The 27,655-nt window shown below is 45.1% G+C and overlaps 3 protein-coding genes across 13 annotated transcripts in view; 1 reads left to right on the top strand and 2 right to left on the bottom strand.

The window, feature by feature from the left end:
• Positions 1-417: 417 nt before the first annotated feature.
• On the bottom strand, positions 418-6,658 carry LIPT1 (lipoyltransferase 1). Of its 7 annotated transcripts, none has more exons than XM_062209936.1 (3): positions 6,550-6,658; positions 2,377-2,446; positions 418-2,287 (listed from the first exon to the last, which is right to left on the bottom strand). In XM_062209936.1, the coding sequence occupies exon 3, from the start codon at positions 2,282-2,284 to the stop codon at positions 1,163-1,165; it is 1,122 nt and encodes a 373-aa protein (XP_062065920.1). In that variant the 5' UTR covers positions 2,285-2,287; positions 2,377-2,446; positions 6,550-6,658; the 3' UTR covers positions 418-1,162. The 7 variants fall into 7 exon arrangements, with proteins under 7 accessions (XP_062065920.1, XP_062065924.1, XP_062065922.1 ...); XM_062209940.1 differs by lacking the exon at positions 6,550-6,658 and adding an exon at positions 6,484-6,524; XM_062209938.1 differs by lacking the exon at positions 6,550-6,658 and adding an exon at positions 6,357-6,375.
• Positions 6,659-9,902: 3,244 nt separating this feature from the next.
• Positions 9,903-20,439, bottom strand: C13H2orf15 (chromosome 13 C2orf15 homolog). Of its 3 annotated transcripts, none has more exons than XM_062208776.1 (3): positions 20,309-20,439; positions 19,512-19,615; positions 9,903-10,949 (listed from the first exon to the last, which is right to left on the bottom strand). In XM_062208776.1, exons 2-3 carry the CDS (start codon positions 19,557-19,559, stop codon positions 10,635-10,637), a joined length of 363 nt encoding a protein of 120 aa, XP_062064760.1. In that variant the 5' UTR covers positions 19,560-19,615; positions 20,309-20,439; the 3' UTR covers positions 9,903-10,634. The 3 variants fall into 3 exon arrangements, with proteins under 3 accessions (XP_062064760.1, XP_062064759.1, XP_062064761.1); XM_062208775.1 differs by lacking the exon at positions 20,309-20,439 and adding an exon at positions 20,119-20,294; XM_062208777.1 differs by lacking the exon at positions 20,309-20,439 and having other exon boundaries at positions 9,903-10,986; positions 19,512-19,599.
• A 61-nt stretch (positions 20,440-20,500) lies between these two features.
• The window catches only part of TSGA10 (testis specific 10), a 132,313-nt gene continuing 125,158 nt past the window's right edge, over positions 20,501-27,655 (top strand). The window contains exon 1 of one of the 3 annotated variants that reach the window (XM_062208772.1): positions 20,501-20,569. The gene's annotated coding sequence lies outside the window, so the exon portion shown is untranslated. Of the gene's footprint in view, positions 20,570-20,594; positions 20,654-20,862; positions 20,919-27,655 lie in introns of those variants that run through there. The other 2 variants (XM_062208771.1, XM_062208770.1) reach the window with 2 other exon arrangements.

The following is a 27,655-nucleotide window of genomic DNA, read 5'->3' as shown; positions in this document are numbered from 1 at the left end:
GTGAAGGGAGAGAAGTAAAAGAATACAGGTAAGAAAGTACAGTATTCTTGCAGTAATTCTGGTTGGAATATGAAGGGAAGTGAAGCAAGAATTAGGGCTCTTCTTTAATCTTACAGAGCAGTAGGTTTCGTTTAGTGGGAGAACGAAGACAAGGAAACCTAGTTAGTCCCCCATATTTGCAGATTCAGGCAACCAAGGATCAAAAGTATTGGGGGGAGGGGAATTGCATCCCTACTGAACTTGTCTAGGCGTTTGTCCTTGTCATTATGCTCTAAACAATAGAGTATAACAGCTATCTACATAGCTTTTACATTGCATCAGGTATAAGAGATCTAGAGATGATTTACAATATATGGGAAGATACGCATAAAGGATATGTGCCATCACCATGCCATTTCTTTTTTTTTTTTAATTTTTATTTGACAGGTAAAGTTACAGACAGAGATAGACAGAAAGGTCTTCCTTCCGTTGGTTCACTCCCCAGATAACTGCTATGGCCAGTGCTGCGCCGGTCCAAAGCCAGAAGCCAGGTGCTTCTTCCTGGTCTCCCATGCGGGTGCAGGGGCCCAAGCACTTGGGCCATCCTCCACTGCCCTCCCGGGCCACAGTAGAGAGCTGGACTGGAAGAGGAGCAGCCAGGACTAGAACCTGGCGCCCATATGGGATGCTGGTGCCGCAGGCAGAGGATTAACCAAGTGAGCCATGGCGCCGGCCCCACCATGCCATTTCTTTAAGGAACTCAGTCATCCACAAATTTTGGTATTCTTAAGGTGTGCTGGAACCAATCCTTCATGGATACTGAGGGTCAACTGTGTAACTAAAAGGGAGAATTTTAGAGTTTAAGAAAAATAGAAGCCTGGGTTATAATCCTTAGAAGTAAAAAAGCAAAAAACAAATTCAGAGTTCAGAGTGTCTAACATGGTTCCCATCCCGAGGTCAATAAATGAGGAAGGAGCCGGAATATAAATATGTGCCAGGTATTAAATCAGTGAAGAAAGAAAGAGTATTCTAGAAGATGGTAGGAAACACGGACAAGGATTGGTGATCATTTCAAATGGGAGTTACTGGGAGAGTAAGCCCTCTCTCGTTTTTCAAAGCAGACACAAAACATGCATTAGAAATTTTTATTTTCTCATTGAAATGGTACTAAGAAATGTAGGAATCACATTATTCCTTTAATTTTTTCACAGAGCATATTCCATTTACTGTGCAGTTCATGGTCTTCTGGACATGTTCTAAGTAATATATTTGTTAGCATGGTAGCTTCAACTGGGCAAAACTTGCTGCCAATAAAACTTGAATTTAATTTGTCACATATTTCCAGTGGCAACCAATGATCAGGTGCTTCAATACTGCAGATTTCAATTCTGCCATTCTTTATGTCTATGAATACTTTAATTTCTAGGTATGAGTGTTTATACAACACATTAAAGGAAGTGTTTATACTAAACTTTGGAGTTTTGCCATATATCCATTCCCAAGTTTGTAGCTCTTCGGCTTTGCTACTTATTCCAGGAAACAGTGTCTCATCTGCTGGGTTTATCAGGGTAATGTGACTATCAAGTTGATGGTAAGCAGCATACTCTGTAGCAATGGCATTCATCACCACTTCACAGGTCAGAGTTGGATCTTTTTCAAAAAGATTCTTTACCACGGAAGGTATGCTAGTGGTGGCATTGGTCTTGATCCCTTGGTAAGGGCTCTTCAGCAAAGAAGATAAGGCGGTCCTATCAGTACAACATAATAAAGTGCAATGGTGATAGGCAGTCGCCCGGCCAATCTTAGAGGCTGTTCCTGAGATTTTAAACTGTCCATCGAGTAAAAGGTCAAACCTTTTGGTAGCCTGCACATCTAGCTGGGGTTGAACGGCATTCAGAGCTCTCACAACCAATTTCAGATTTTTCATTCTATCATATCTGTTTTTGGTTGTAAAGAAAGTCAAATTGATATTACCCATATCATGGTAGACTGCTCCTCCTCCACTTCTTCTCCGAGCCAGTTTTACACCTCCTTCTCTCATCAGATTCAGATTACATTCCTGCCAAGGATTCTGATGCCTACCAATTACAATAGAGGGAGAATTTCTCCAAAAGAAAAGAATTGGCTTGCCTTCTGGATTCACATGGTCATGGATCCAGTCTTCCACAGCCAGATTTTGATAAACGTCATTGGAAACTGACTGTAAAATGAGTCCACTTTTTACTGTGGTTTTAAAGCCAGCTACTGGGACCTTGTGGTTACAAAGTAACTGGAGACAATTCTTCATTGAATATGGAGTCCGCATGCTCTGAAAAATAGAATACAGACCAGTTAATGCAAGGAAAATTAAATTCTCTTTTCTCATTATCAATTATTGGTTATTTACTCCAAACATACCTAATTCTCTGAAGTATCCAGTTCAGTTGCTTCTCTTGCCTTTTAGCTTTATTCCTAGTCCTCTGCAACTCTATAACACAGTACTCAGAGTAAATAGACAAACTCCAAATAATTTCAGTTGACGTAGTTTCCAAGCAATAAGTCTACAGAATATACATTATACACTAAATCTCAGAGCTGAGAAAATTTATTATTATTACTTTTGAGAGGCACAGAGAGAGAGAGAAAGAGAGTGAGTTTCCATTCACTAGTTCATTTTCCAAATGCCTATGATGGCTGAAGCCAGAGCTGGGTACCATAACTCAATTCTTGAGCCAACATTTTTGCCTCTCAGGGTGCACATTAGCAGGAAGCGGGAGTCAGGAGTGGGAGCCAGGTGTCGAACCCAGATAGTCTGATGTGAGCCGTAGCATCTCGGCTGGCATCTTAACTACTAGGCCAAATGCCTGCTCCAAATCATTTTAAAGTATTTCTTTATGCGAGAGGTAGAGCAGGGGTTGGGGGACGGCTAGCTCCCATTTGCTGGTTCACTCTCCAAGTGCCTGCATAGGCTAAGGCTGGGCCGGGGCCAAAACTGAATGCAACCTAGGTCTCCTATGGGGGTGACAGCAACCTCATTACTTGAGGCATCACCACTGCCTCCCAGGAGGCAGGACTGCACTGGCAGGAAGCTGGAGCCAGGAGTCAAACCCAGATACTCTGATGTGGGATACAAGCATCGTGACCACTAGACTAAATGCCCACTCTATCAAACCTAAGCAAATTATTTTGAATTCACAAGTAATACAAGTTCATTGAGAAAAATGAGAAGATACTGATAAGTAAAATAAAGAAAATAAAAGAATCCATAATCCCACCACCTGGAGAGGATCAAAATTTAACATTTTAGTATACACCCACTTTATTTCAGGCCACATGTGTATATATATGCATGCACTCATGTACACACACACACACAGTTATTCCAGGCAAAGGCAAAGAGTCATCCAATAGTAAGGTATCTTCTAGGGGCTCCTCCCTAAGGGACAGAGTAATATTATCAGTTTTCTAACTCCACTGAAGCCCCTGCCTACACCATCCCAGGAAGTCCCTGCATCCAGATTGCATTTCTTTGGGAAGTCTCATTATTCTTGGTTCTATTTGAATTCCTCCAACAAATATTTATGGAATGCCTACTAGGCACGAAGCAGGAAGGGGACAGAGGGGAGGACAAGAAAAGTTTTTCTTCTTCTTTTTTTTTTTTTTTGACAGGCAGAGTTAGACTGTGAGAGAGAGAGAACAGAGAAAGGTCTTCCTTTTCCATTGGTTCACCCCCCAAATGGCCGCTATGGCCGGCGCGCTGCTCCGATCCGAAGCCAGGAGCCAGGTGCTTCCTCCTGGTCTCCCATGCAGGTGCTGGGCCCAAGCACTTGGGCCATCCTCCACTGCCTTCCCGGGCCACAGCAGAGAGCTGGACTGGAGGAGGAGCAACCAGGACAGAATCCGGGGTGCTGGTGCCACAGGCAGAGTATTAGCCAAGCAAGCCGCGGTGCCGGCCAAGAAAAGTTCTTCTAATCTACAACATATGGACTGAACAGTAGCTATGACCTTCACAAGTGTTTTAAGCAGGAAAGTGTTAAGTTGGCCATTAAATAAGACTGCTGCTGCAAACTGACAACATATTAGAGAAAGGATAGACTGGAGGTAGGGAAAGCAGCTAAAGATAACAAGGCTGAAGATAACAAGGATCTGAACCAGGATGAGGGAGGAGAGAGAGAGGGAGGGAAAGAAGGGAATGGTGTTTGGCACAATAGTCAAGTCCCCACTTGGGATGGGCACATCTCATTGGAGTGTCTAGTTGGAGTCCTGGCTACTCCACTTCTGATCCAGCATCTGCTGATATCCACCCTGGGAGACAGCAGGTGATGGTTCAAGACTTGGGTTTCTGCTACCCACAGGGGTGATCCAGAGTTCTGGGCTCCAATCTTCAGCTTGGCCACCCTGGCTGTCACTGGCATTTGGGAGTGGACCAGAAAATAGAAGAGTTCTATCTCTGTCTCTGCCTTTTAAATAAAATGAAAATAAATAAAAATTAAATATTACAAGAAAGAGGGATCAAAGTACCTTCAAAAACTTTTACTATCTCCTCTATCTAGTTGTAGACACTAGAAAGCAAGTGAGGTGATAATAAACATACAGTGTCATAAGTGCTGTGATAGCTCTAAGTACATTAGAGGACCATCTAACCCTCTAATCAGTGTAAGTGCCATTAAAAGTGCCCACTTCAGCAGCACATATACTCAAAATTGGGACATTACAGATGAAACGTAAAAGGGGTAAGGAAAAATATTTCAACCATGTGCAGCAGCTTTGTAGAAAAAGAGATAGAACTCATGCAAAGAATTTGATTCCAGTCGCTCTAGTATATATGAGTACAAGAATGGGGAGTTGCAAGGGATAAAGAGATAGGAGAAGAGGTCAGATTAAGATAAGCCTTAACATCCTTGTAGAAAAAATAATCCTTGAGAAATACTTGAACTTCACCCTCAGAAGCATGAGGGAGGCATATGGGACTGTGGAAGCTTCAAGGAAACAAGATGGGCAACAGTGCCAAATGCTGAAAACAGATCAAATACGATAAGGAGTGGAAAGATCTATTAGCAGGAACAGCTTCAAGGTTATTTGTGATCTTGGCCAAAACCAGATGTGCTGTGGCAAATGGGAAGCCCACAGTGGAGAGTGAGTATTCTAGCTGTGAGGTGGGAAATCTAGGGCAGTAGTCAGCAGTGGTATGTGCAGTTAGGAGGGGACTTACGACATAAGAGACCCGAGTATGTTTAGATCCCGGTAGGAGACACGGAAGATGAGAGGACAACCTTGGTGGAGGCAGGTCTCTGAAAAAATGATGGTGTTGGAATCCAAAGTGCAGGTAGGGAGGCAGCCTCTGCTGGCACTAAGGATTCTTTCACTGGGATCCAAGGGAGCAACAGTAACAAAGAGGGGTGGTGGATGCTACTAAGCTGGGTGGGGTTTGTAATGGAGATCCTCAAAGACCTTGTGTACATCCTTCCCTAAGGCCAAGGCTCTCACACTAGTCTGGAATGCAGGATAGCAAATTAGTGAAGAGCTTACAATTTCAATCCCGGCTCTGCCACTTAGCACTAAATATCCCTAGGCAAGTGATTAACTCCTACTTGCTTTAAATGCCTCAGACTTCACAGAATGCTTGAGAGAATTAAATGTGATAAAATGCAGAGTTGGCTGGAGCTGTGGCACAGCAGGTTAACGCCCTGGCCTGAAGCGCCAGCATCCCATATGGGCACCGGTTCGAGTCCCGGCTGCTCCACTTCCCATCCAGCTCTCTGCTATGGTCTGGGAAAGCAGTGGAAGATGGCCCACGTCCTTGGGCCCGTGCACCCGCGTGGGAGACCCTGATGCTGGCGCCGAACGGGGAATGGATCCCAGGTACCCCAGTTTACAGACGTGGGGGTCTTACAGGCCATGGCACGGCACCTTAATCGCTAGGCCAAACGCCCGACCCCCTAGGAAGGCATTCTGATTGCTGTGTTCTTGGGGACACTTCGCTACCGCTTCGCACTGCCAAACACGCTTCTCTATCACCAAACAGCAAAGCACAGTGCTATCTACGTTTCTAGGCAGGCCAAGCTGCTTCACAAAGACCCCATGATGTTGCTACGTCTCGGAGAATACACAACCTATCCGGCATCTCATCCCGGGAGTGTGCCTGTTTTGCTGGGCCTCTAGGCTCTCTGCGGGCGTGCACGCAGCTAGCAGCTAGCAGGTTTTACGCTGTAGACCCTTCCTAACTGGGTTTAGGATCAACCATTCCTAACAGGGAAAATCAGGTCGTTCCGAGCGCAGAGGGCAAACCGCAGACCCCTGAGCACCAGCTGCGGCGGGCCTCCGGCGGCCAGCACGCGGAACCCACCCTCAAGGTCCCCGGGTCCGCGCCTCCGGCGGGAGGAAACCCGCGCACGCACCCGGGGTCCAGGTCTCCCGCAGACCCCTGAGCACCAGCGGCGGCGGGCCTCCGGCGGCCAGCACGCGGGACCCACCCTCAAGGTCCCCGGGTCCGCGCCTCCGGCGGGAAGAAGCCCGCGCACGCACCCGGGGTCCAGGTCTCCCGCCAAAGCCCGCGGCGTGCCCGGGAGATCTGCTTCCGGTTTCACTCACCGGCTGCTTCCGGTCGCGTCCCGGGCTTCTTGCGTGTTCGCACGAGTTCGTGCGGGACGAGGACGCGTCTGACTGCGAACTCCCGGCGTCCCGGTCGGGCCCGGCCTGGGTCTCCTATAGGCTCCGCCCAGGGGCGGAGTCGGGTCTGGACCCGCCCCCCCCCCGAGGGCCCGCCCCCCGCTCGCGCGGCCTGACTGCCGGAAGTGCCGGGCGGAAGTGGGGCTGTCCCCGGAGCGCGCCCGGACTCCCTCTGGTTTTCCGGGGTCGCGGGGCCCGGGGCTCTCGTAGGGCTTCCAAGGGCACTGTGGGAGGGCCAAGCCCACCCAGGGACGCAGGATACATGGGAATAAAATACGGAAGTCACAAATCCCCAGTTCAGATGAGAGTTCCCTGCGTGACCGCTCGGAGTTAACCGCCAGCCGGGGGCGAAGGTGGGAGAAGCCGGTGTGGTGTGGTGGGGCGAGTTCAGGGGGAGCCGTCGGGCAGGGGTCTCACCCCATCCCGAGCACTGACCCTGAAGGTATCGCCCTGGTCTTTCCGTATCGCCTCCCCACTGTCCAGACGGCAGGTTAACTCCCCTTGACAGGCGAAGAAGCTCACTCATATCGGCTTGGAAAGAAATTGCATTTGGAGGAATACACGTAGGCATTCGCAATATAGAGATGGCAATAAGTAGGATGGAGTGGAGCGGAAAACGCACCCCGAGGCTAGTGATTTTTTGCTTAAGGTTTATTTTATTTATTTGACAGATGGAGTTAGAGGTAAACAGAATGAATCTTCCATCCGCTGGTTCACTTCTCAAATGGCCATAACGGCTGGAGCTGTGCTGATCCGAAGCCAGGAGCCAGGAGCTTCTTCCAAGTCTCCCACGCGGATGCAGGGGCCCAAGGACTTGAGCTGAGCAGGATGGGAAGTGCAGCAGCCGGGACTCGAACCCACGCCCACATGGGGCGCCAGCACTGCAGGGCGGCGGCTTTAACCCACTGCGCCACAGCGCCATCCCCTAGCGCTCTTTGTTTAGGGTGTCCCTCATAGCATTTGACAAGAAATCCCCCCAGCTACTAAGGTAGCAAGGTCATAGTTTCAACTCACTATTGCATGCCTTAACAAACTGCCACCAACATTAGTGGCTTACAAGGAATTATGATCTCTAGCAATCATGTGGCAGGTTGGGTGATTCCGCTGCTGGAATCAGCAGAGCTTCTCCCCTGGCTTCCCTCGGCCAGGGCTGGCTACGCTGGGCTGGTTAGGCAGAGCCTTAGCAGCAGCCCTGAACCAAAGCAACAACAAAGCCAGCCCAGAGGTAAGGGGTCCGGTGATGGGCCCCACCTCTCGACTAGAGGAGCCTATAGAGTTTAGTAAATCGTCTTTTTCAGTGACGGTGGAAGACAAGTCTTGCCTCTTGGAGTAAGAAGTGGTCAAGGTTCACCATTTGGTGGTGCCGATACTGCATCTGACCAGGGTGTCATGTAGAGTTACGGTGAAGACCCAGTGACCCCTCATTTATCATTACACCTGTGAACAGTCACCCAGAGTCGGTCTTGTATTATGCACATGGGATTAGTGTTCAGAATTTAATTCCCATAGGCATTTTCCTATTTGAAATAACCACGTAATATTGTTACTCTGCTTATATCCCTGCTAAATCCCATTTCTCTGGAAATCAAGATGGCTCTTCCCCCGCCCCGTACCCGGCCCCTGTTGTCTTCTGAGGTGGTGTTAAGGGTCCCCTGCCTTTCTCCCTGCTCTAAGGCTTCTGTCCCTTGGTTATTCTTACTCCCTCTCCTACTTCGCTTCTCTGTGGCACTCAGACACGCGTACCCTGTCTCATCTCAACAGTCCTCCTTCTTCCACCTTCATCCTTCCACTCCCTTCAAAGCAGAGCTGCTTCTACTTCGCCATTTCCAAATCTACTCTAAAATGGCTTTTGCCTCACTGTCCCAGCGGAAGTGCTTCTGACCCAGGTCACTGGTGACATGCGTGTTGGCAGATCCAGCAGACTTTCACTGTTTTTCATCTAACCTCTCGGCTCACTGCCTCTACCTGGCAAGACTCCCGGGGGTGAACTTGACGTTAACCTGCCCCTGTCTTTGTCCAGCCCCATAGCCAAATCCTCAGCGCCCAGCTGTTTCTGCTCTCATCAGCCACTAACTGTTGCGGTTTTTATCTCACACTGTATGTTCTTCTTAAACAATCTCCCTCATTCCTATGGCTTTATAAATACCACATCTGAATACAACTTCAAAAAAAATTTTTTTTTTATTTGACAGGCAGAGTTAGACAGTGAGAGAGACAGAAAGGTCCTCCTTCCGTTGGTTCACCCCCTAAATGGCTACCACGGCCGGTGCTGCGCCGATCCGAAGCCAGGAGCCAGGTGCTTCCTCCTGGCCTCCCATGTGGGTGCAGGGCCCAAGCACTTGGGCCATCCTTCACTGCCTTCCTGGGCCACAGCAGAGAGCTGGACTGGAAGAGGAGCAACTAGGACTAGAACCTGGTGCCCATATGGGATGCCAGCACTGCAGGTGGAGGATTAACCAAGTGAGCCACTGCGCAGGCCCCCCCCCCCAATTTTTTTTTTTAGTTCCATATACATAACTACTTTAGAAACCTGGGATTTCCGAAATCCGTGCTCCTGAATTCTCTCTTCCTCTCAGGGGATTTTCATGTGTTGCTCTTTCCTGCTAAAAACCGTTTCTTCTTCCTCACTTTCCACTTCCCAACCATCACCACATCCGCCAAGCTTCTCCTGAACTCTTGTCATCACCTACTTGGACAAGCATGTCAATGCAAAAACTATAAATGTCATGTCCTCAGAGACGCCTTCCTAGTTCTCACAATTAAAATCGAGTTAATGTGTTGTGCCTCTTATTCTCTCTCTCTAAATGCTTCAGTTTTTCTCCCAGGCACGTCAGTTTTTATTTTCTAGTTAGTCTATAATGTTTTTGTCTTCTCTGGTGGACAGTGCTGTGAAGGCGTGGCTGCTGTACTCACTGCTGTATCTCCAGCACAAAGCACAGTGCCAGGGCAGATGCACAAATGACAGACTTCTATGTTTTTCTATTTTTCTCTTCCAAAAAATGATGTTCTGTAAACGACACAAAGCATTGTCTTATTGGCTTGTGTTCCATTCAACATTTTTTTCCTCCTCTAGGCCCACAACTACCTACAAATATATTTCCTCAGTATTTTTCTGATTTATAAAATACTGATTCCCCCAAAAGAAGATGTCTTTTCCTCTTTGTTTGACTATTAAGGAGGTTACACAGTTCAGCATCATTAAAGTACAGGAAGATGTTCAAAACATATATAACACAATACAGGCCATAGTCAGAACAGTTAAAAATGGCTTTAATTTCATCTAACAATATTGCTGTTCCACACAAGACATTTTAATAACCAATATATACAGCAGGTTTTTTTTTAAACACTATGTTTTTTAAATTAAATATTGGTGGTATACAATGGTAACATCTGCAAGATAAACCATTACAATTGGAAAGAGTATTTTCTAACTGAAATTATTTCAATGTGAGGAAAATAATAGCTTTAAAAGGAAAGTGTTAAATGTGATACGCTTCTTTCTGAAGATACACAATTAGCCTGTCTTTTGCAGAGTTCATCTGCAGTGATCTAATAGAGAATAGAAATGGAAAATGTAGGAAGGTAAAGTTCCTCAATGCAAAATCCCATGGAAATGTCACATATAGAACTGGTCTATCAAACAGCATGTGAAATACTGAAGTCAAATTGCTTGCACACTTTAAAAAAATAACACTTGCTAAAGAAATACAGTGAATGTTGATGCCATTCAAATATTCTTACTGAAAAACTCTGGTTTTTTTAACAAGGATAGAATATACTACCAGAGAAACCTGTTTTAAATTTTGGAAGGTTTTTTCTCCTTAAAGCAACTACCTTTTGAATACATATCATCAAAAAATGCAGTCTAAGATGGCTCATAAATAGTGAAAAATAAATATTCTTCCTTCATTTTGTCAACTTTTCTGAATAAAGTTCAGTTCTCATTCAACACCTCCTCTTTCAAAAGCACTTTTTGGTTTCTGTGTTAGTATGCAGAAATTACTTCATTCCACATCTGTCATTTCTATTCCATCACTTTCTTTAACATATACCACTGAACTCAAGGCTTTCTCTGAAAGATATCCTGTGCCAGTCCCTTCGATCCTGGGAAAGTTGGCTTGGCTTGTGTCTTCAAACCTTATTTTCTTGGTGTTCTGAAATAACTGAGTCACAGGTTCCAACTTCGTTTTCTCAGTCCCCTGTATTAAGTGGTCATCCATTTTTGAATCAGTGTGCATAGCAGTTACCTGAGTGACAGATTTACTAAGTGAAAATCCCATTGGGACAGCCGGACAGATATCACAATGGTTCGCAGGTACCTTTTAAAGTTGTGGAAATGTTTCTTCAACTTTATTACTGAAAAAAAAAAAAAAAATACAGGAAACAAGTGAATACAACAGGAATTTCAATCAATTTTATGTTAATGTTTAGATAAAATGTCATGGATTACAAAAACATTCACAGAATAAAATTGCCTTCCACCCTTCAGTGTTTACATATTCTTTGAGGGAGTGTTTGCAGGTCCTATACATTCTCACTGAAAGTCTTTTTAAAAGGAGATTTGCCCAATTTTATGTTTGGTTGCCTTTCTAAAAATAGAACTTATAATTGTCCTTCAATCTTGTTAGTAAAAACGTGTAATTAATTATTACTAGGTTATAGAAATAGTTACCACAGGCCCTGGTAGGTATTCTGCAAAAAAAAAAAAAAAAAAAAAAAAAGTCCAATAAAGTTATGGCATTTGGTATTAAGAATGCCCTATTTATTAATAGCAGAGAGCAGGCAACATTGCGCAACACCTTGAAAAGGTTCCCAAAGGAGTGGGGGCCTAGGTCAGGGTTCAGTTTTGAAAGGCAGGCAGGAATTTTCTAGGAAGAGTTGACCAAGATGGCAGAAGGGGAAGGATTCCTGGCACAATAGACTTGAGAAAGCCCAATTCTTTTTCTTTCTTTAATAGGATTTATTTTTATTTATTTGAAAGGCAGGGTTACAGAGAGAGGGAGATCTTCCATCTTCTCGTTCACTCCCTAAAGGGCTGCAATAGCTAAGGCTGTGTCAAGCAGAATCCAGGACCCAGGAGCTTCACCTGGATCTCTGGCGTGGGTACAGGGGCCCAAGCACTTGGGCCATCCTCTGCTGCCTTCCCAGGCACGTTAGTAGGCAGTCAAGACTTGAATTGGCATCCAAATGGAATGCTGGCACTGCAGAAGGCGGCTTTACCAGATATGCCACAATGCTGGCCCCAAGAAAGCCCAGTTCTTATTGCAGAATACTAACCTACCAAAGGTGCTGAGATCTGGAGCACACTCCACAGCTATGAATGAAGGCATTCACCTACTTGCTAGAATATGTTCTTTAATAGTTAGCTACTATAATGTTTTAAAAATTTTTTTGAGATTTTTATTTATTTGAAAGGCAGCGTTACAGAGAGGCAGAGGCAGAGGCAGAGAGAGAGAGAGAGAGAGAGAAAGTCTTCCATCCGCTGGTTCACTCCCCAGATGGCCGCAATGGCCGCAGTTGCATCAATCAGAAACCAGGAGCCAGCAGTTTCTTCCAGGTCTCCCACATGGGTGCAGGGGCCCAAACACTTGGACCATCTTCTACTGCTTTCCCAGGCCATAGCAGAGAGCTGGATCAGAAGTGGAGCATCCAGGACTTGAACTGGTGCCCATATGGGATGCCGGCACTGCAGGAGGCAGCTTTACCTGCTGTGACGCAGTGCTGGCCCCTATAATGTTTTTTTTTTTTTTTAAAGATGTAAATTTTATTTCTCTCTATTTTTTAAACTTTTATTTAATAAATATAAATTTTGAAAGTTCAACTTTTAGATTATAGTGGCTTTTCCCCCCCATAACCTCCCTCCCACCCACAAGCATCCCATCTCCCACTCCTTCTCCCATCCCATTCTTCATCAAGATTCATTTTCAATTATCTTTATATACAGAAGATCAACTTGGTATATACTAAGTAAAGATTTCAACAGTTTGCACCCACACAGATACACAAAATATAAAGTACTATTACTGTTTGAGTAGTAGTTTTACCATTAATTCGCATAGTTTACAATTCCATACACTTCAAGCCCTAATTATCTTGAAATCCTGTTTATCCATACCTATAATGGAATATCAATGTTTAATCTAGCCTATTGTAGTATTCCAAATACTGTAGTTGTACAAATGTTAACAATTAGATAAATAGTAATGATTTGGCTTTGTGGGAATCAAATATAATTTCACTAATTTTGTAGATGTCTCTGATGAAATTCTAAAATGTAGGTACACTTGTTTCTTAGATTTGTAATGATCAGATGGATTTTTCTTCCTCACCAAAGAAATATCCAGTACTATCTTCAAATTAATAAAACTGGCTTTATTCTATTCTATGGTTTTTCTTCTTTAATTACAAAGAAAACGTCCTGTCAAAAATGCATAATCTGAATCTACTCATGAAGAAACAAAGAAACCCAAATTGACAGTCTATTAAACAAAATGCCTGTATCTTGTTTTATAGTATCAATGACATGAAAGTAAGAAAAGCAGAGGAACTGTTTCAGACTCAAGGATAATAAAAATGCAGGATTTCCAAATGCAATGGGCAATCCTGAATTGAGGGTGGTGGTGAAGAATGTTCTATAAAGTCATTGCTTGAATAATTTCAGAATTTAGATATGGAGGGTTTCTTAGATAATAATGTTGAGATGTGACCACTCTATTCACATTCCGGTGAATGTCCTTGGTCTTAGGAAATACATGCTGAAATAAGGGTGAAGGATCAGATCTGCACTTGTTTTCAAATGGTTTAGCAATAGACAGGTTGATAGGAAGATAAATACAGAGAGAAAGTAAAATATGCCAAATATTAACAATTGTTGAATCTAGGAAGTAAAGAGTAAAAAATTAAGCATATTATTCTTGTTACATTTCTGTAAGTTTAAAGCCTTTCAAAATGTCAAAATTGGAAAACAGTTTGAAAAAACACTAACAAATTCTATAGTCATACTGTGTTTGAAAGCAACAAATGTAAACTAATAACATATAATTATCAGTTGGTACATTAAACTTCAATCTAATAGTGTGATTGAAGAGGAACCAAATAGGTTAGATTTGGCTCTGTGAATTATCTCACGTTACCTCCCCCAGAATCCTGAGGACTTGCAGGAAGAAAAAGTCTATTGGGGCTTCTTTGGCCTGCTATTTGGGTTGCCATTCAAGAAGTCTTAAATGTACATGGAAGAATAAAAGTATATAGGACGCTAAATCAGGGTTGGCATTGTACTATAGTGGTTACTTCTGGTCCAGCTGCCTGCTAATGTGCCTGGGAAAGCAGTCAAGATGGCTCACGTAGTTGGGCGCCTGTACCCACATGGGAGACCTGGAAGAAGCTCCTGGATCCTGGCTTCTAGCTTCATATTGGCCCAACTCTGGCTGTTGTGGCCATTTGGGGAGTGAACCAGTAGATGGAAGATCTCTTTCTCTCTCTGTCTCCCCTCACTCTGCCCAGAACTCTGCCTTTCAGATAAATAATCTTCTTTTCTTTTTTTTAATAAAAAGGCTACATCAATTTGGACAAAAAGAACAAAGAAATTTGCCTTAACAGATATGTTACAAACCCAAAGTAACACAACCAGTCAGGTGCAGTTAAACCCATAAAACAGGACAGAACTGCAACTTGAACTTGGGTATGTTCAGGAACTTCACATATGACATAGGTGGCACTCTTAGGCAAAGGAGAGAGAACAGACTTAGTATGATAATGTTATGACCACTGGCTCACTATGTGGACAAAAGTAAAGCAAAGATCCCTGTCATATATACATATATATAAAAGTGGAGTCCAAGTGCATTAAATATCTAAATATGAAAGGCAGGATTATAAATGCAATAGAAGAAAATGTAGGACAATTTATTTGTCACCTTCAGGTGAGGGATTTCTTGAACAAGACCTAAATATAAAAAAGAACTCCTTAAAGTCAACAAGGAAAAAAGAAAAGCTAGTAGAAAACTGGGTGAAGAATATAAAGACATAATTCACTGGGTAGGGAACTCCAAGTAGATAATGAGCATATTAAAGAGATATTCCTGGCGGGGCCAGTTGTGCAATGGATAACGCGTCTGACTACGGATCAGAAGAGATCTTCCTATTTAGCAGAAATCACTCCAATGCAAATGTACTGCCACCAGAATGGTGGACTTTACAAGGGTAAACAGTATCAAGTATTCAGAAGACTACAGGAGGACAGGAAACACTGGACACTGCTGAAGGAGTCATTCCAATCCTGTCTTTGAGTTCCATGCCCAATTTGCCAATGAATCTTCTTTTCTCTTTCTTTTTTCCTCCCTCCCCCCACTTTTTTTTTTTTTTTTCCTTAAGATTTATTTATTTGTAAAGGCAGAGTAACAGGGAGCAACAAAAGCAGAGAAAAGAGATCTTCCATCTGGTGGCTAACTCCCCAAATGGCTGCAACAAGCCAGGGCTGGGCCAGGCTGAAGCCAGGGGCCTGGAATTCCGTCCAGGACTCCCACGTGGGTGGCAGGAACCCAAGTCCTTGGGCCATCTCGCACTGCTTTCCCAGACACATTATCTGGGAGCCGGGTCAGAAGTGGAGCAGCCAGGGCTCCTGCCAGCACTCGGATATGAAATGCTGGCACTGCACGCACTGGCTTATTCTGCTGTGCCACAATGCCAGCCCAATGGATCCTCTTTCTGTTTTCACCCCTGTCCATCCTCCCTGCTGTACATTCTTCAAAGACTTTCAAAACGTAAGACAAATCCCATCAATCCTCTGCTCAACAGTGCTAGTCGCTTCTCATCTCAGAGCAAAAGCCAGATGCCTTACATACCTAGACCCCAGCTGGGACAGGAACAGCAGTGGTCTCCAATGATGTGTATGTCTACTCTCCAAAACCTATGAATTCCTTGTGTTACACGGAAAGGGGGAATTGAGGCTGCTAGTCCGTTGACCCTGAAGTGGGAAGATTATCCTGGATTAATTTGGTGGTGCCTTTACAAGTGAAACAGGGTGGCCGGAATGTTGGTGGAAATGGGAGCAGCACTTGACTGGCCATTGTTGGCTGTGAGGGCAGACATGAGCCAAGGAATGTGGGTAGCCCGTGGAAGCTGGAAAGGCCAGGGAACAGATTTTCCCCTAGTTTCCAGCATGAATGCAGCCTTGCCAACATCTCAGTGTTAGCCTACTGAGACCTTTTTGGACTTCCAACCTCCAGAACTCCGTTCTAATAAATTTGTGTCACTTAAGGCCACCATATCTGTGGTAAATTGTTATGACATCAATAGTGTATATATATATATGTATATGTATGTATATATATGTATATATATATATTTGGCAGGCAGAGTGGATAGTGAGAGAGACAGAGAGAAAGGTCTTCCTTTTTGCCGTTGGTTCACCCTCCAATGGCTGCTGCGGCCGGTGCATCTCGCTGATCCGAAGCCAGGAGCCAGGTGCTTCTCCTGGTCTCCCATGGGGTGCAGGGCCCAAGCACTTGGGCCATCCTCCACTGCACTCCCGGGCCATAGCAGAGAGCTGGACTGGAAGAGGGGCAACCGGGACAGAATCCGGTGCCCCAACTGGGACTAGAACCCGGTGTGCCGGCGCCGCAAGGCGGAGGATTAGCCTGTTAAGCCACGGCGCTGGCCGACATCAATAGTATATTAAAGAGACATTCTTGTCTAACACACAACACTGTCATCTCTCTCTCCCTTAATCTGCCTCTGCCCTATGACCTCATTGCTGTTCCTCAACTGTGTGCTGTGCCAAACCCTCTCCTGCTTCAAGGTCTTTGTGCTTGGTTTCCTCAGCCGGAAACAATTTTTGCATTGCAAACACTTCTGCTGGGGATAACTAGTGACATGGGACCTGCGACTATAAATGGGGGAAGACGTCTGCGTCCATCCATAGTGGAGGGATGGGGACCAGATTTATCCTCACGCTTTAAACATCTTAAAAAGAGCAACAACAAACAGACAAAACACATGGAACAATGATCTTCCGATGTTGATGTAGGCAGCAGCTCAGTAAAAAGGCCAAATTCACCCCAGACATTATACTGGAGTTGATAAACCTTAAAAGCGAGACTCTAAATAGCACTATGCAATAGAGCTTTCTCTAGTGAGGGAAATATTCTGTATCTACAGCATTCCATATGGTAGCCAGCTGCCAAATGTGGCTTTGGAATTTGAAATATAGATAGTACATCTGAGGAAATGAATTTAAAAACTTTATTTCATTACTATATATTCAGACAACCACATGTAGCTAGTGGCTTCCATTTGGGGTAGTACAGATCTAAGTCTGCCAAATAAACTTACTGCATCTCAGAAGCAAGCCATTTTTTAAAAAAAATCATTTATTTGAAAGGCAGAGTTACAGAGAGGAAGAGGCAGAAGAGAGAGAGAGAGAGAGAGAGAGAGAGAGAGAGAGAGAGAGAGAGAGAGGTCTTTTATTTGCTGGTTCACTCCCCAGATGACTGTAATGGTTGGAGCTGGGCTGATTCAAAGCCAGGAGCCAGGAGCTTCTTCTGGGTCTCCCACACTGGTGCAGGGGTCCAAGGACTTGGGACATCTTCTACTGCTTTCCCAGGCCACAGCAGAGAGCTAGATCGGAGGTGGAGCAGCCAGGGTTCAAACCAGTGCCCATATGGGATGCCGGCACTGCAGGCTGGGCTTTAACCTGCTGCGTCACAGCACCGGCCCCAGAAAGCCAAATATTTATTTATTTTTTTTTTTTCCTTTTTAAAAAATATATATGTTTATTTGAAAGGCTACAGAGAGACAGAGGCAGAGAGAAAGAAAGGTGTTCTATCTGCTGGTTCACTCCCCAGATGGCCACAACAGCTGGAGCTAAGCAGATCCAAAGCCAGGAGCCAGGAGCTTCTTCTGGGCCTCCCACATGGGTGCAGGGGCCCAAGGACTTGGGCCATCTTCTGCTGAAAGCCAAATATTTTTAAAGGAAAAAACAAAAATAACCCTATAACATCCAAAAGTGCAAAATCTTCAGTCTTTCGAAATCAATCAAAACTTAGAAGGCATGAAAAGCAGCATGAAAGTACAACCTGCAGGGCTGGCGCTGTGGTGTAGCAGGTAAAGCTGCCGCCTGCAGTGCTGGCATCCCATATGGGCACCGGTTTGAGTCCCGGCTTCTGCACTTCCAATCCAGCTCCCTGCTAAAGTGCCTGGGAAAGCAGTGGAAGACAGCTGGAGTTCCAGGCTCCTGGCTTCGGCCTGGCCAAGCCCCAGGCATTGCAGCCATTTAGGGAGTGAACCAGCAGATAGAAGTTCTTTCTTTCTCTTTCTAACTCTGCCTTTCAAATAAGCAAATGAATCTATTAAAAAAACAAACAAACAAACAAAATTTTTAAAAATGAACAGAGCGGGGCCAGCGCTGTGGCGTAGTGGGTAAAGCCGCCGCATGCAGTGCTGACATCCCATATGGGTGCCAGTTTGAGTCCTGGCTGCTCTGCTTCCTATCCCACTCTCTGCTATGGTCTGGGAAAGCAGTAGAAGATGGCCCAAGTCCTTGGGCCCCTGCACCCACGTGGGAGACCCGGAGCTCCTGGCTCTTGGCTTTGGATTGGCACAGCTCCAGCCATTGAGGCCAACTGGGAAGTGAACCAGCAGATGGAAGACATCTCTCTCTCTCTTCCTCTCCTTCTCTCTGTGTAACTTTCAAAAAACAAAATAAATAAATCTTTAAAAAATGAACAGAGCATCAGTGGGCTGTGGAACAACTTAAGTAGTTTCACACATGTATAAATGGAATCCTAGTTTTCTTCTTCTTCTTTTGGAAGGGACCAGGAAAAAACAAAAAAGGCAAATAGCTGATTTTTAGTGAAGCTTATGAAATGATGCAGAAACTAAGGCACCAGAAAACCCAAAACTTAGAATGAGACAGAAGGTGTCTGAAGCAAGGGATAGCAAGGATACTAAATAAGGTTTAGTGTCCTGGGGGAGGGTGGAGCACTCACCACTCTTTGGGATTCTATAGAAGGAAGGGATTTCCCTCTCAGGTTAGGGAAGTGTAGAGCCCTCTACAGAAAAACAAAGGAAAATCCTAATGCTCTCTTTTGACATTAAAATGATCTTTTTCCTACATTCTTTCCAAAGAACTTTCAGAAACATATACGTGGCATACTTCATTGCCTAACCTTTTGTCACTCATTTCATAATGGAATTACTTTCCTACCTACTTTATTAATAATCCTCTCCTCTCCACATTTTTAATTCTATACAGTACATTTTTCTTATTAGTTTTCAATAAAGCTAGGTCATAAGATTCCTATATTCAAAATAATTTCAGTTATCTGAAGAGGCCATGAGATTATCCATTTATTCCCAGAACATAACTTTTCAGGATGATCTCTGAGAATGCATTGCTTGTCACTTATTTTATCAATTATGTATAACTAGATTTCAGGACAAATGTGTTCCTTGGGTCTTCTGAGATGTTTAATTGAAAATAAAAGGCAGCAGTTGGCAATTGTCTCATGGGTAGCTGGGATACTCATGTCTCATTTCAGACTGGGTTCCTGGCCACCAGCTTGTCCCCAGCGGCTGTGGGCATTAGGGGAATAAATGAGCAGACAGAAGCCCTCTATCTCCCTTATTTCCTCTCAAATGAAGATTTTAAAAAACAATAAGAGAGACACTCAGTTTAACTTTCTAGTGTCTAGTTATACTTAAAAATGGTATCTGAAAATAAAATACAACATATGAAACTATGGCACGAACACCCTATGAAAGCAACAAGAAGCTGGAAAAATAAGGCTTTTATGAAGATATCTGTTTGAACCTAAAAATTGCTTATCCTTTTTATGTTTTTTTTTTTTGTGTGTGTGTGTGATGGGGGGAAGAGTACTCACCAGGAACTGTCTCCTTAAACAGATCTTACTTTCAAAACGCACAGGCATATATTACATCTAGGGCACCAGAGGACGGCTGTAAAAACCGAGTATCTGTAATTCAACTGTAGAAAAACGCAAGGGGATGAAGTCAGCGCTGAGGTTCCCAAGTTCTTGGGTTGTTTAAGATGACATACTAAATAGTAAGAAATATTCCTATTCAGGCTGGGCCCTTAAAAAACTGGCAGAATCACGCCAGTCTCGTTCTTCACTAAAAATCTAATTTACCAACCTCAAGGTCACGTTCATCTTCACGCACTTGGATGGCCAAAAAGACGACAAAAGGTTAAGTTACTGAGCGTGCTCCGACCAGAGGCTCCCGGATAAAAAAGTTTAAATAGTATTAAACAGAAAGCGATCCAGTATTAAATATGAAGTGAGACTGTACATCTTTTCGTTTTCTGGAATCGGGGTCTGGCGAAGCACCAGCATGTGCAGAAGAAATACTGGGCAGGAACCAGGGTTTCCACTGCCTGTTCGGCCACTTCCCAAGTCAACCCAGCCTGGGCGGAGCAGCGCTGACCGAGGCCGGGTCGCCTCACTCCCCGAGGCCGAAGAAGAACCCCACCTGGTAGGCTCCCTGGACACGAACCCCGTCGGCTGCGGCAGCGGCTGCGCCAACAGCAGCTCTGAGGAGTAACGGGCTCGCCGAACTCAGGTCCCGCACGATTCCGGCTCCCGGGGCAAACCGGCACAAAGACACCGCCGCGAAGCAGCAGGTGTCCCAGAGCGAGCGGAGGCGCAGCGGCCAGACACACCTGCGCATGCGCGTTCCCGCCAGGTGCGACCGGCCCGGGCCGCGGGTAGGGAAAGAAGTCTCGCGGCTGGTTACTAGGAGACGGGACGCTCGGGCCGGGAGCTGGGCGCTGCGTGGGCGTGCGCCTGCGCGGCGCGGATGGGCCAGGAAGACGCCTCTCCTCGGCGCCCTGTACGGCGGACAGGTGGATGTACGCGACGCTACGTGCGTAGGTGCGCGCGCGCACGGCTTGTAGTCCTGTCGAGAGGGCGGGTCGAGCCAGGTACGCGTGCGCACGGGGACCGGAGGCGCGTGGGACGGAAGCGGAGCCAAGGCGCCGCTGAGGTGGAAGACGAGCCCGCCTCAGGTACAGAGCGTGAGGGCGGGGCCGAGGGCGGCTCCGGCCGGCGCTAACCGCCCCCGCCCGCTCGCCGCCGGGTCCCCTCCCTCCTCCGACTCCGCCGGGGCGGGGCCAGGTCGATTGGGGGCGTGGGAAGGGCGGAGAGAGGGGCGGAGGATGGAGGCGGGGAGGGCCCCGGCTCGCCGGCGGAGGCCGAAGCCCGGCAGTCGCCGGGATGCGCTCCGCGGAGGACGCGGGGCCGAGGAGCCCGAGGAGGGACGCGGAGCGCCAGGTAGAAGCACGGAGGATGCGCCGGGGCGGCGGGGTGGGCTCTCCTGGGCTCGAACCCTCGGCCGCAGGAGGGCGGGAGTGGTCGGCGTGGGGGCTGAGGGCGGCCTGAGGAGGGTCCTCGCTGCCCGAGCCGCGGTGAGGGGCGGCAGCGGCGGCGTCCTTGTCCGGCCAGGGGAGCTTAGTCCCTATGGTGACCGCCCCGCCTCCTGTCGCTGTCCGCCCGGTTGTTGGGGACGCGGTTTTGTTTAGGAACGCTGTAGGAGCTGAGGAGGGCGAGAGATTGGGGGGGGCTCAGCCTGGCTCTCCGTCTCTCTTCAGAGTCTCCATAGACTTAGGGAATCGAGGCCGTAGCAGGCATTTGCATGAAATCCCCGTATAATTTCAGGAGAAACCGTACGGCGAAGGCAGGGTAGCAGGGTTGTGTTTGGAAAAGATCCTTGATCCTGGTTGATCAGGGGCCTGACACCTGAAATGCACAGGAATACAGTTGTGTGGGGGCTTTTTGCCCCTCAGGTAAAGTCAAGGATTGCGGCGTTAGGAAGTTTTGCATATAGGACAGTGTTCCAGCTTTTTCCTAATTCCGTTCTAGCGCTTGTACACCACGACATCCGATGCTTTAAACTTCCTCTGCTGATCGCCAGCATTTTAAGTACACCGGTCTCCACGTAAGGAAACAGAGTAACAGACCGTAAATAGAACACATAGTTAAGTTACACATACAGAAGGAAGTTGTCAGGTTCAGTTCTGCCTCCAGGATAAAGCTGATTTTTGTTTGTATTTTAAGTAATCTGTAACCCAATCCGTGAGTCCTAATCAGTGGGAAATTTACTTTATTAGTTTATTATTAAATTTACATTAAACCCTTTGGCAATACTTAATGGTGGCTTTCAAAATATATCACAGCTGTTAACTTTCAGAAAAAAGAAAAAAGAAAGTCACTGCTTGTTGTTTGAGTATAAGCAGGTATGGAGACTGGTTGGGCTCTCCTTTCTTTTTCAGTTGTTTGAAGCAGTTTGCTTTAGGATGCTTGGTTTTTAAAGTCTCCGTATGCAAAGGTAATCGGAGCAGGTGTTACTGTTCATCCTCTTCAGATCATCCATCCTTTTCTCTCCCCACAGGTAGTGACTCTCTCAACTTCTAATAGATTTTTCCTTACAGTTTGAAACTATATATGTGAACATGGGAGTTTAGTTTGCCTTTTTTTTTTTTTTTACTTTATATAAATAGAAGTGTATTTAGGTATTCTTTTGAGCCTTCTTTACTAAACATGTTTTTCCAACTTGCTGTTGCTTGTGGTTGGTAGTGTTTTCTGTTCTGTTGTAAGGGTGTATTACAGTGTAAATACTGCACTGTCGGTGGACATTAAGGTTTTTACAGATTTTGGCAATGATGAACGACACTGCCATGGACTTTTCATACAGGTATTTCAGGATAACCTTTCAAAGTGAGCTCATTAGCAAAGTAATTATTTTTGTTAAGCATTTAACATCAGTCTTTTATGTTAATAGATTCTTGTAGCCCAGAAAAGCTTCTTGGAAAACAACTGCGTAATCCCTGATGGAGCAAGGACAAAAAGCCTTGGATCCATGTTGACGTCTCACCTACATAACAGCAAGCAAGCCCCGTCTCTGCCCTGCTAATACAGCCCCACCCTGCCTGGACTGCTGGACACACCACTGTCTGAAGAGTCCAGCTACAGGCTGAGCTCGCCCCACTCCTCCCAAGCTCTCTCCCTTCCCCTCAGTTCATCAGCCCAGCCTCAGCCCAGACCCCTCCCAGTTCACACCGTAATCTCTCAGGACCTTTAGAACTAGCTCAGGCTCTCCCTGTATCTCAGACCCCAAGCCCCTCTTTGCCACTTTGTACTATATAAACCACTAGTCTGTAAGGGAAGGGGCTCTCTCTGCTGTGTGGTCACCTGGGAGTGAGCCCCTCCCTGGCTTTATTCTTCTGAATAAGCCTGGGCTGGCTGTGGCTTCATACTCTTTCTCTTTCCTGGTAATTCCTTTTTGTATTTCCAAGAGGTCTTGATAAACATTATTTCTCCTGTGGCCATTTTTTATGCTTCTTTGAAAAGACAAGTTATTTACACTCTAGTGTGGATTGTGGAAAAGAGAGGAGCTTGGGTTTGGATGGAATGACCAGGGAGGTTCTTCTTCTTAAGGATTGAACAGTGGGGCTTTACTGTTTTGTCTGATGTGAATTCCCAAAACATTTATTCAATTATGTTTATTGTAAATAAAAGAAGTCAAAATTATACATAAAAATTCTGTGTGGTTTTCCACATCTTTCTGTTAGTAAGGCTATTTCTACTTCAAAGTGTGTATAAGTCTAAAAACTTCTGGAGATCATTTAAAAAAAAAAGATTTATTTATTTATTTAAAAGAATGATTTAGTGAGAGAGAGAGACCTTCCATCCAGTGGTTCACTCCCCAGATGGCCCCAACAGCCAGGGCTGAGCCAAGAGCTTCATCCTGGTCTCCCATGTAAATGCAGGGGTCCAAACACTTTGGCCATCTAACGCTGCTTACCCAGACCATTAGCAGGGAGCTGGATTATAAATGGAGCAGCTGGGACACAAACTGATGTCCATTTGGGATGCCAGTGTTGCAGCTGGCAGCTTTACCTGGTACTCCACAACGCCAACCTCTGGAAAGAATTTTTAAAAAAGAAAACAAATTCAATCCTAGTTGAGCTTTTGTGGAATACGATTGAAGAATCCCATGTGAAAGTACTCTGGTAGTCTCTGTTAGCTTGTCAGAATATTCAGTAGACATTGTTGGACCCATATGTGCCTCATGTTTTGCTCAACGTTGATGGTATTTTTTAGTACCTCTTATCTCACTGAAAAACTGAAATTCTGCCAGATAGGAACTTCGTCAGATTTCTGTCCCTTTTTTAAATTGTCACTTATACTTGCTTTTCTCTCTCTCTTTTTTAATCTCAAAGGACAGTACACACTCTTTACCTGGATCTCCTCAGCTGTCTTTCTTTGTCACTTAACACTACCCATGTTAATTAGGCTATTAACCAGCTGTCTTTCTGTCAGTTAACATTAACTGTGTCTTAGGAATCTTTTTTTTTTTAATACTCTAGGGCTGGGGCGGTGTTGTGGTATAATAGGTAAAGGCACCGTCTGTGATGCCAGCATCCCATATGGGTGCTGGTTCATGTTCCAGCTGCTCCACTTCTGATCCAGCTCCTAGCTAATGGCCTGGTAAAAGCAGTGAAAGATGGCCCAACTGTTTGGACAGCTGCCATTCATGTTAGACACCCAGATAAAGCTCCTGGCTTCAGTCTGTCTCAGCTCTGGCCATTATGGCAATTTGGGGAGTGAACCAGCAGATGGAATATCTCTCTGTTTCTCCCTCTCCCTCTCTGTAACTCTTTCAAGTAAATAAGTAAAATCTTCAGAAAAAAAAAAATACTGTAGGGTTTCATTACCTGAGGTCATCAGGTTATCAAGGACCTAAGGGAGTTCTAGAATTGTCCCCACCTTTTCCAAATTGTAAAGTTTTGTGTGCACAATATGCATTTTCCTGGGGACTGGACTCAGGGCTTTTATTTGATTCTGAAAGGGGTCCTTGATATAAAGAGAATTAAGAAATGAGTGTGTCTCCTCTTGAAAGGACCTGGCACAGCGTTCGTCTGTCTCCAATTTTTTCTCTACTTTTCTTGCTCCTACAGGCATGCTTCCTGAAAGAAGTATATGTTCCCTATGTCCCCTGTTTCCTTTTCTTTACAGTTCTTTTATTCATTAATCCTCTTCAAAGCTGCTTCTAACCCACACCTATCACTGAAACGGATTTGCTTGAATCAAAGTGTGTGGTCTTGAAAGTGTTTTATTAAGTCCCAAGTTCATACTGGGCAGTTTTCAGGCTTTAAGGATGTAACCAGAAAAGAGCCTTCATCTCCCAAGTTTATGTTCTGGTTGGGGGAGACAGACAATAAAGAAATGAGCTAGTAAATAATATCAGGTAGTGGTAAGTGCAGATAGCCTGATGAGCCAGTGACTGGGAGAAAGGCTACTTTAGGTAAGAAGTGCAGGAAGACCCTCTGACATTGCAGCTTAAGAGCTGAGGATGAGAAGGGGCCAGCCAGAAGGAGCTAGAGGAGAGAGTCCTCCTGGCCTAGGGAAAGCAAAGCAGAGGCCTTGAAGTGAATGAGATTGGCACTTGTCTCTGTTTGGGCTGCTTTATCAAATTGGGGTGGCTTATAAAGGGCAGTAATTTAATTCTCATTCTGGAGGCTGGGAAGTTGGGGTTATGGCATGAGCAGGTCTGGTGTATAGTGAGGGGCCCATTTCTTGGTTATGTATGGTGCCTTGGTTACATATGGTGCCTTAAGGCTGTGCCCTCAGTGTGTTGGAAAGTGTGAGGGAGCTTTCTTTGGCCCCTTTTAGAGGGCAACTAATTATGTTCCCAAAGGTTGCACCTCTTGATATGCGTTGGGATTTCAATATATGAATTTGTGGGGGATGCAAACATTTAGACTTTTGCAGCACATTAGAAGAACAAAAAGAAAATTTAAGAAGCATGTGAGTGAACAAAAGAATAGTACTAGATCTTTTTTTTTTTTTTTTCAAGATTTATTTATTTATTTGAGAAGCAGAGTTACAGACAGACCAGTCTGCTGGTTCATGCACCAAATGTCCGGAACGGCTGGAGCTGAGCTGATACGAAGCCAGGAGCCAGAAGCTTCCTCCGGGTCTCCCACGTGGGTACAGGGACCCAAGCACTTGGGCCATTTTCTGCTGCTTTCCCAGTAAACAGAGCTGGATTGGAAGAGGAGCAGCTGGGAAACGAACTGGCACCCATATGGGATGCCGGTGCCACAGGTGGAGGCTTAACCTAGCATGCCACAGCACCAGCCCCGCCCCATACTAGATCTTTTAAATAAAGATGGGGAATCAAATCATCTAGAGCCTTAAAAAGTTCAGATTTTTTTGGATAATAGCAGTCGGAGACTTGGAATGCTTTTGAATAGAATCTGATTATTTTAAAATGATTGATTTGATTTCAGTATGGAGAATGCATTGTAGGAAGCAACAGAAGCAGCAGAAAGACCAGTAGGAAATTGCTGCAGTAATCTAGGTGGGAGATGGTGGTTCTTGTGCCAGGGAAGTTGTGATAAAAATGTAGAGAGGAGGGTCCGGTGCTGAGGCGCAGTGGGTTAACGCCCTAGCCTGAAGCGCCAGTTCTCCTCTTCCTATCCAGCTCTCTGCTATGGCCTGGGAAAGCAGTAGAAGATGGCCCAAGTCCTTGGGCCCCTGCACCCGCGTGGGAGAAGCAGCAGCTCCTGGCTTCAGACTGGTGCAGTTCCGGCTGTTGCGACAATTGGGGAGTGAACCAGCAGATGGAAGACCTTTCTCTCTCTCTCTCTCTCTCTCTCTGTAACTCTGACTTTCAAATAAATAAATAAATCTTTAAAAAACAAAAAACGTAGAGAGGAGGATATATTTTGGAGGTAGAACCAATGTGGCTTGCTGATGGATTAGATGGAAATCAGGGAAAGAGAAAAAGATTCCTCAGTTTTCACCTTGGTCACCTGCACATGCGTTGGTGCCATTTGACACAGGAAAGGCTGAGAAAGAACGTGGTGGAGGAAGGATTGAGAGCAGCAGAGCAGATGGGGAAGTTAAGAGGTCTGTTACAGATATGTCAAAGTTGCTGTGCTGTGTACATATTCATAAATGCAACATAATGTGTCTTTGACTAGAGAGCGTTCATAAATTTTGGGGAATATATCCTAAGTCTTTTTGGTAGAAGTAGAAGTCAGAAGTACTTTTTTTTTTTTTTTTAAGATTTTTTATTTATTTATTTGACAGGTAGAGTTACAGACAGTGAGAGGGAGAGACAGAGAGAAAGGACTTCCCTCCACTGGTTCATCCCCCAAAATGGCCGCCACGGCCGGAGCTACGCTGATCTGAAGCCAGGAGCCAGGTGCTTCCTCCTGGTCTCCCACATGGGTGCAGGGCCCAAGCACTTGGGCCATCCTCCACTGCCCTCCCAGGCCACAGCAGAGAGCTGGACTGGAAGTGGAGCAACCAGGACTAGAACCCGGGGCCCATATGGGATTCTGGCACCACAGGCGGAGGATTAGCCAAGTGAGCCGCGGCGCCGGCCCCAGAAGTACTTTTTGTAGTCCTTTTCTCTGTGTTCTGTTAGCATACATGCTCCTTACTCTGATGTGACAGTAATCATCAGTACTGTAGTTTATGATTTATTTATTGTAGATTTTCCTAGATGAGATTTGAGATAGTATGTTTTTGTTTTCTTTTTTTTTTTTATTCCCATAGGCTAATTTTCTGGGCACATTCTCATTCTAGCTATTTCTAAGTTTGTTTGATAAGTAAATAAAGGTTATTGATAGCATTAAATAAAACAATAATAGGGATGGAAGAAATACATTTGAGAGTGATTGTAGTGAAAACATTAGTAGGATTTGATCCATTAGATTATGTAAATCAGTGAGAGGAGTTAGTAATAATAATAGTGATAATACATATAATAGATATTATGAGCCAGATACTCATATAAATGCTTTACATATATTAACTCTTTTAATCCTCACTCAGCTCTTATGAGGCAGATACTATTATAACCATCCCTGTTTATCTATTTACTTACTTGACACAGAAGGCTCCCATTTAATGATTTAACTCCCTAGATACGCACAGTGACCAGAGCTAGTCTGTGCAGAAACAGATAACTCAGTCCATGTCCTCCTCATGGTGGC

The sequence above is a fragment of the Lepus europaeus genome, chromosome 13, assembly GCF_033115175.1.
Source record: "Lepus europaeus isolate LE1 chromosome 13, mLepTim1.pri, whole genome shotgun sequence".
NCBI classification, from domain to species: domain Eukaryota; kingdom Metazoa; phylum Chordata; class Mammalia; order Lagomorpha; family Leporidae; genus Lepus; species Lepus europaeus.
This window is presented reverse-complemented; position numbering and strand designations above follow the sequence as displayed.

Excerpts from the sequence above, each read along its gene's own strand:
- LIPT1 (XM_062209936.1), bottom strand. The coding sequence starts at position 2,284 with ATGCGGACTCCATATTCAATGAAGAATTGTCTCCAGTTACTTTGTAAC.
- C13H2orf15 (XM_062208776.1), bottom strand. The coding sequence starts at position 19,559 with ATGCCTGTGCGTTTTGAAAGTAAGATCTGTTTAAGGAGACAGTTCCTG. Across the intron at positions 10,950-19,511 it reads GTTTAAGGAGACAGTTCCTG|GTACCTGCGAACCATTGTGA; the intron begins GTGAGTACTCTT and ends CAACTTTAAAAG.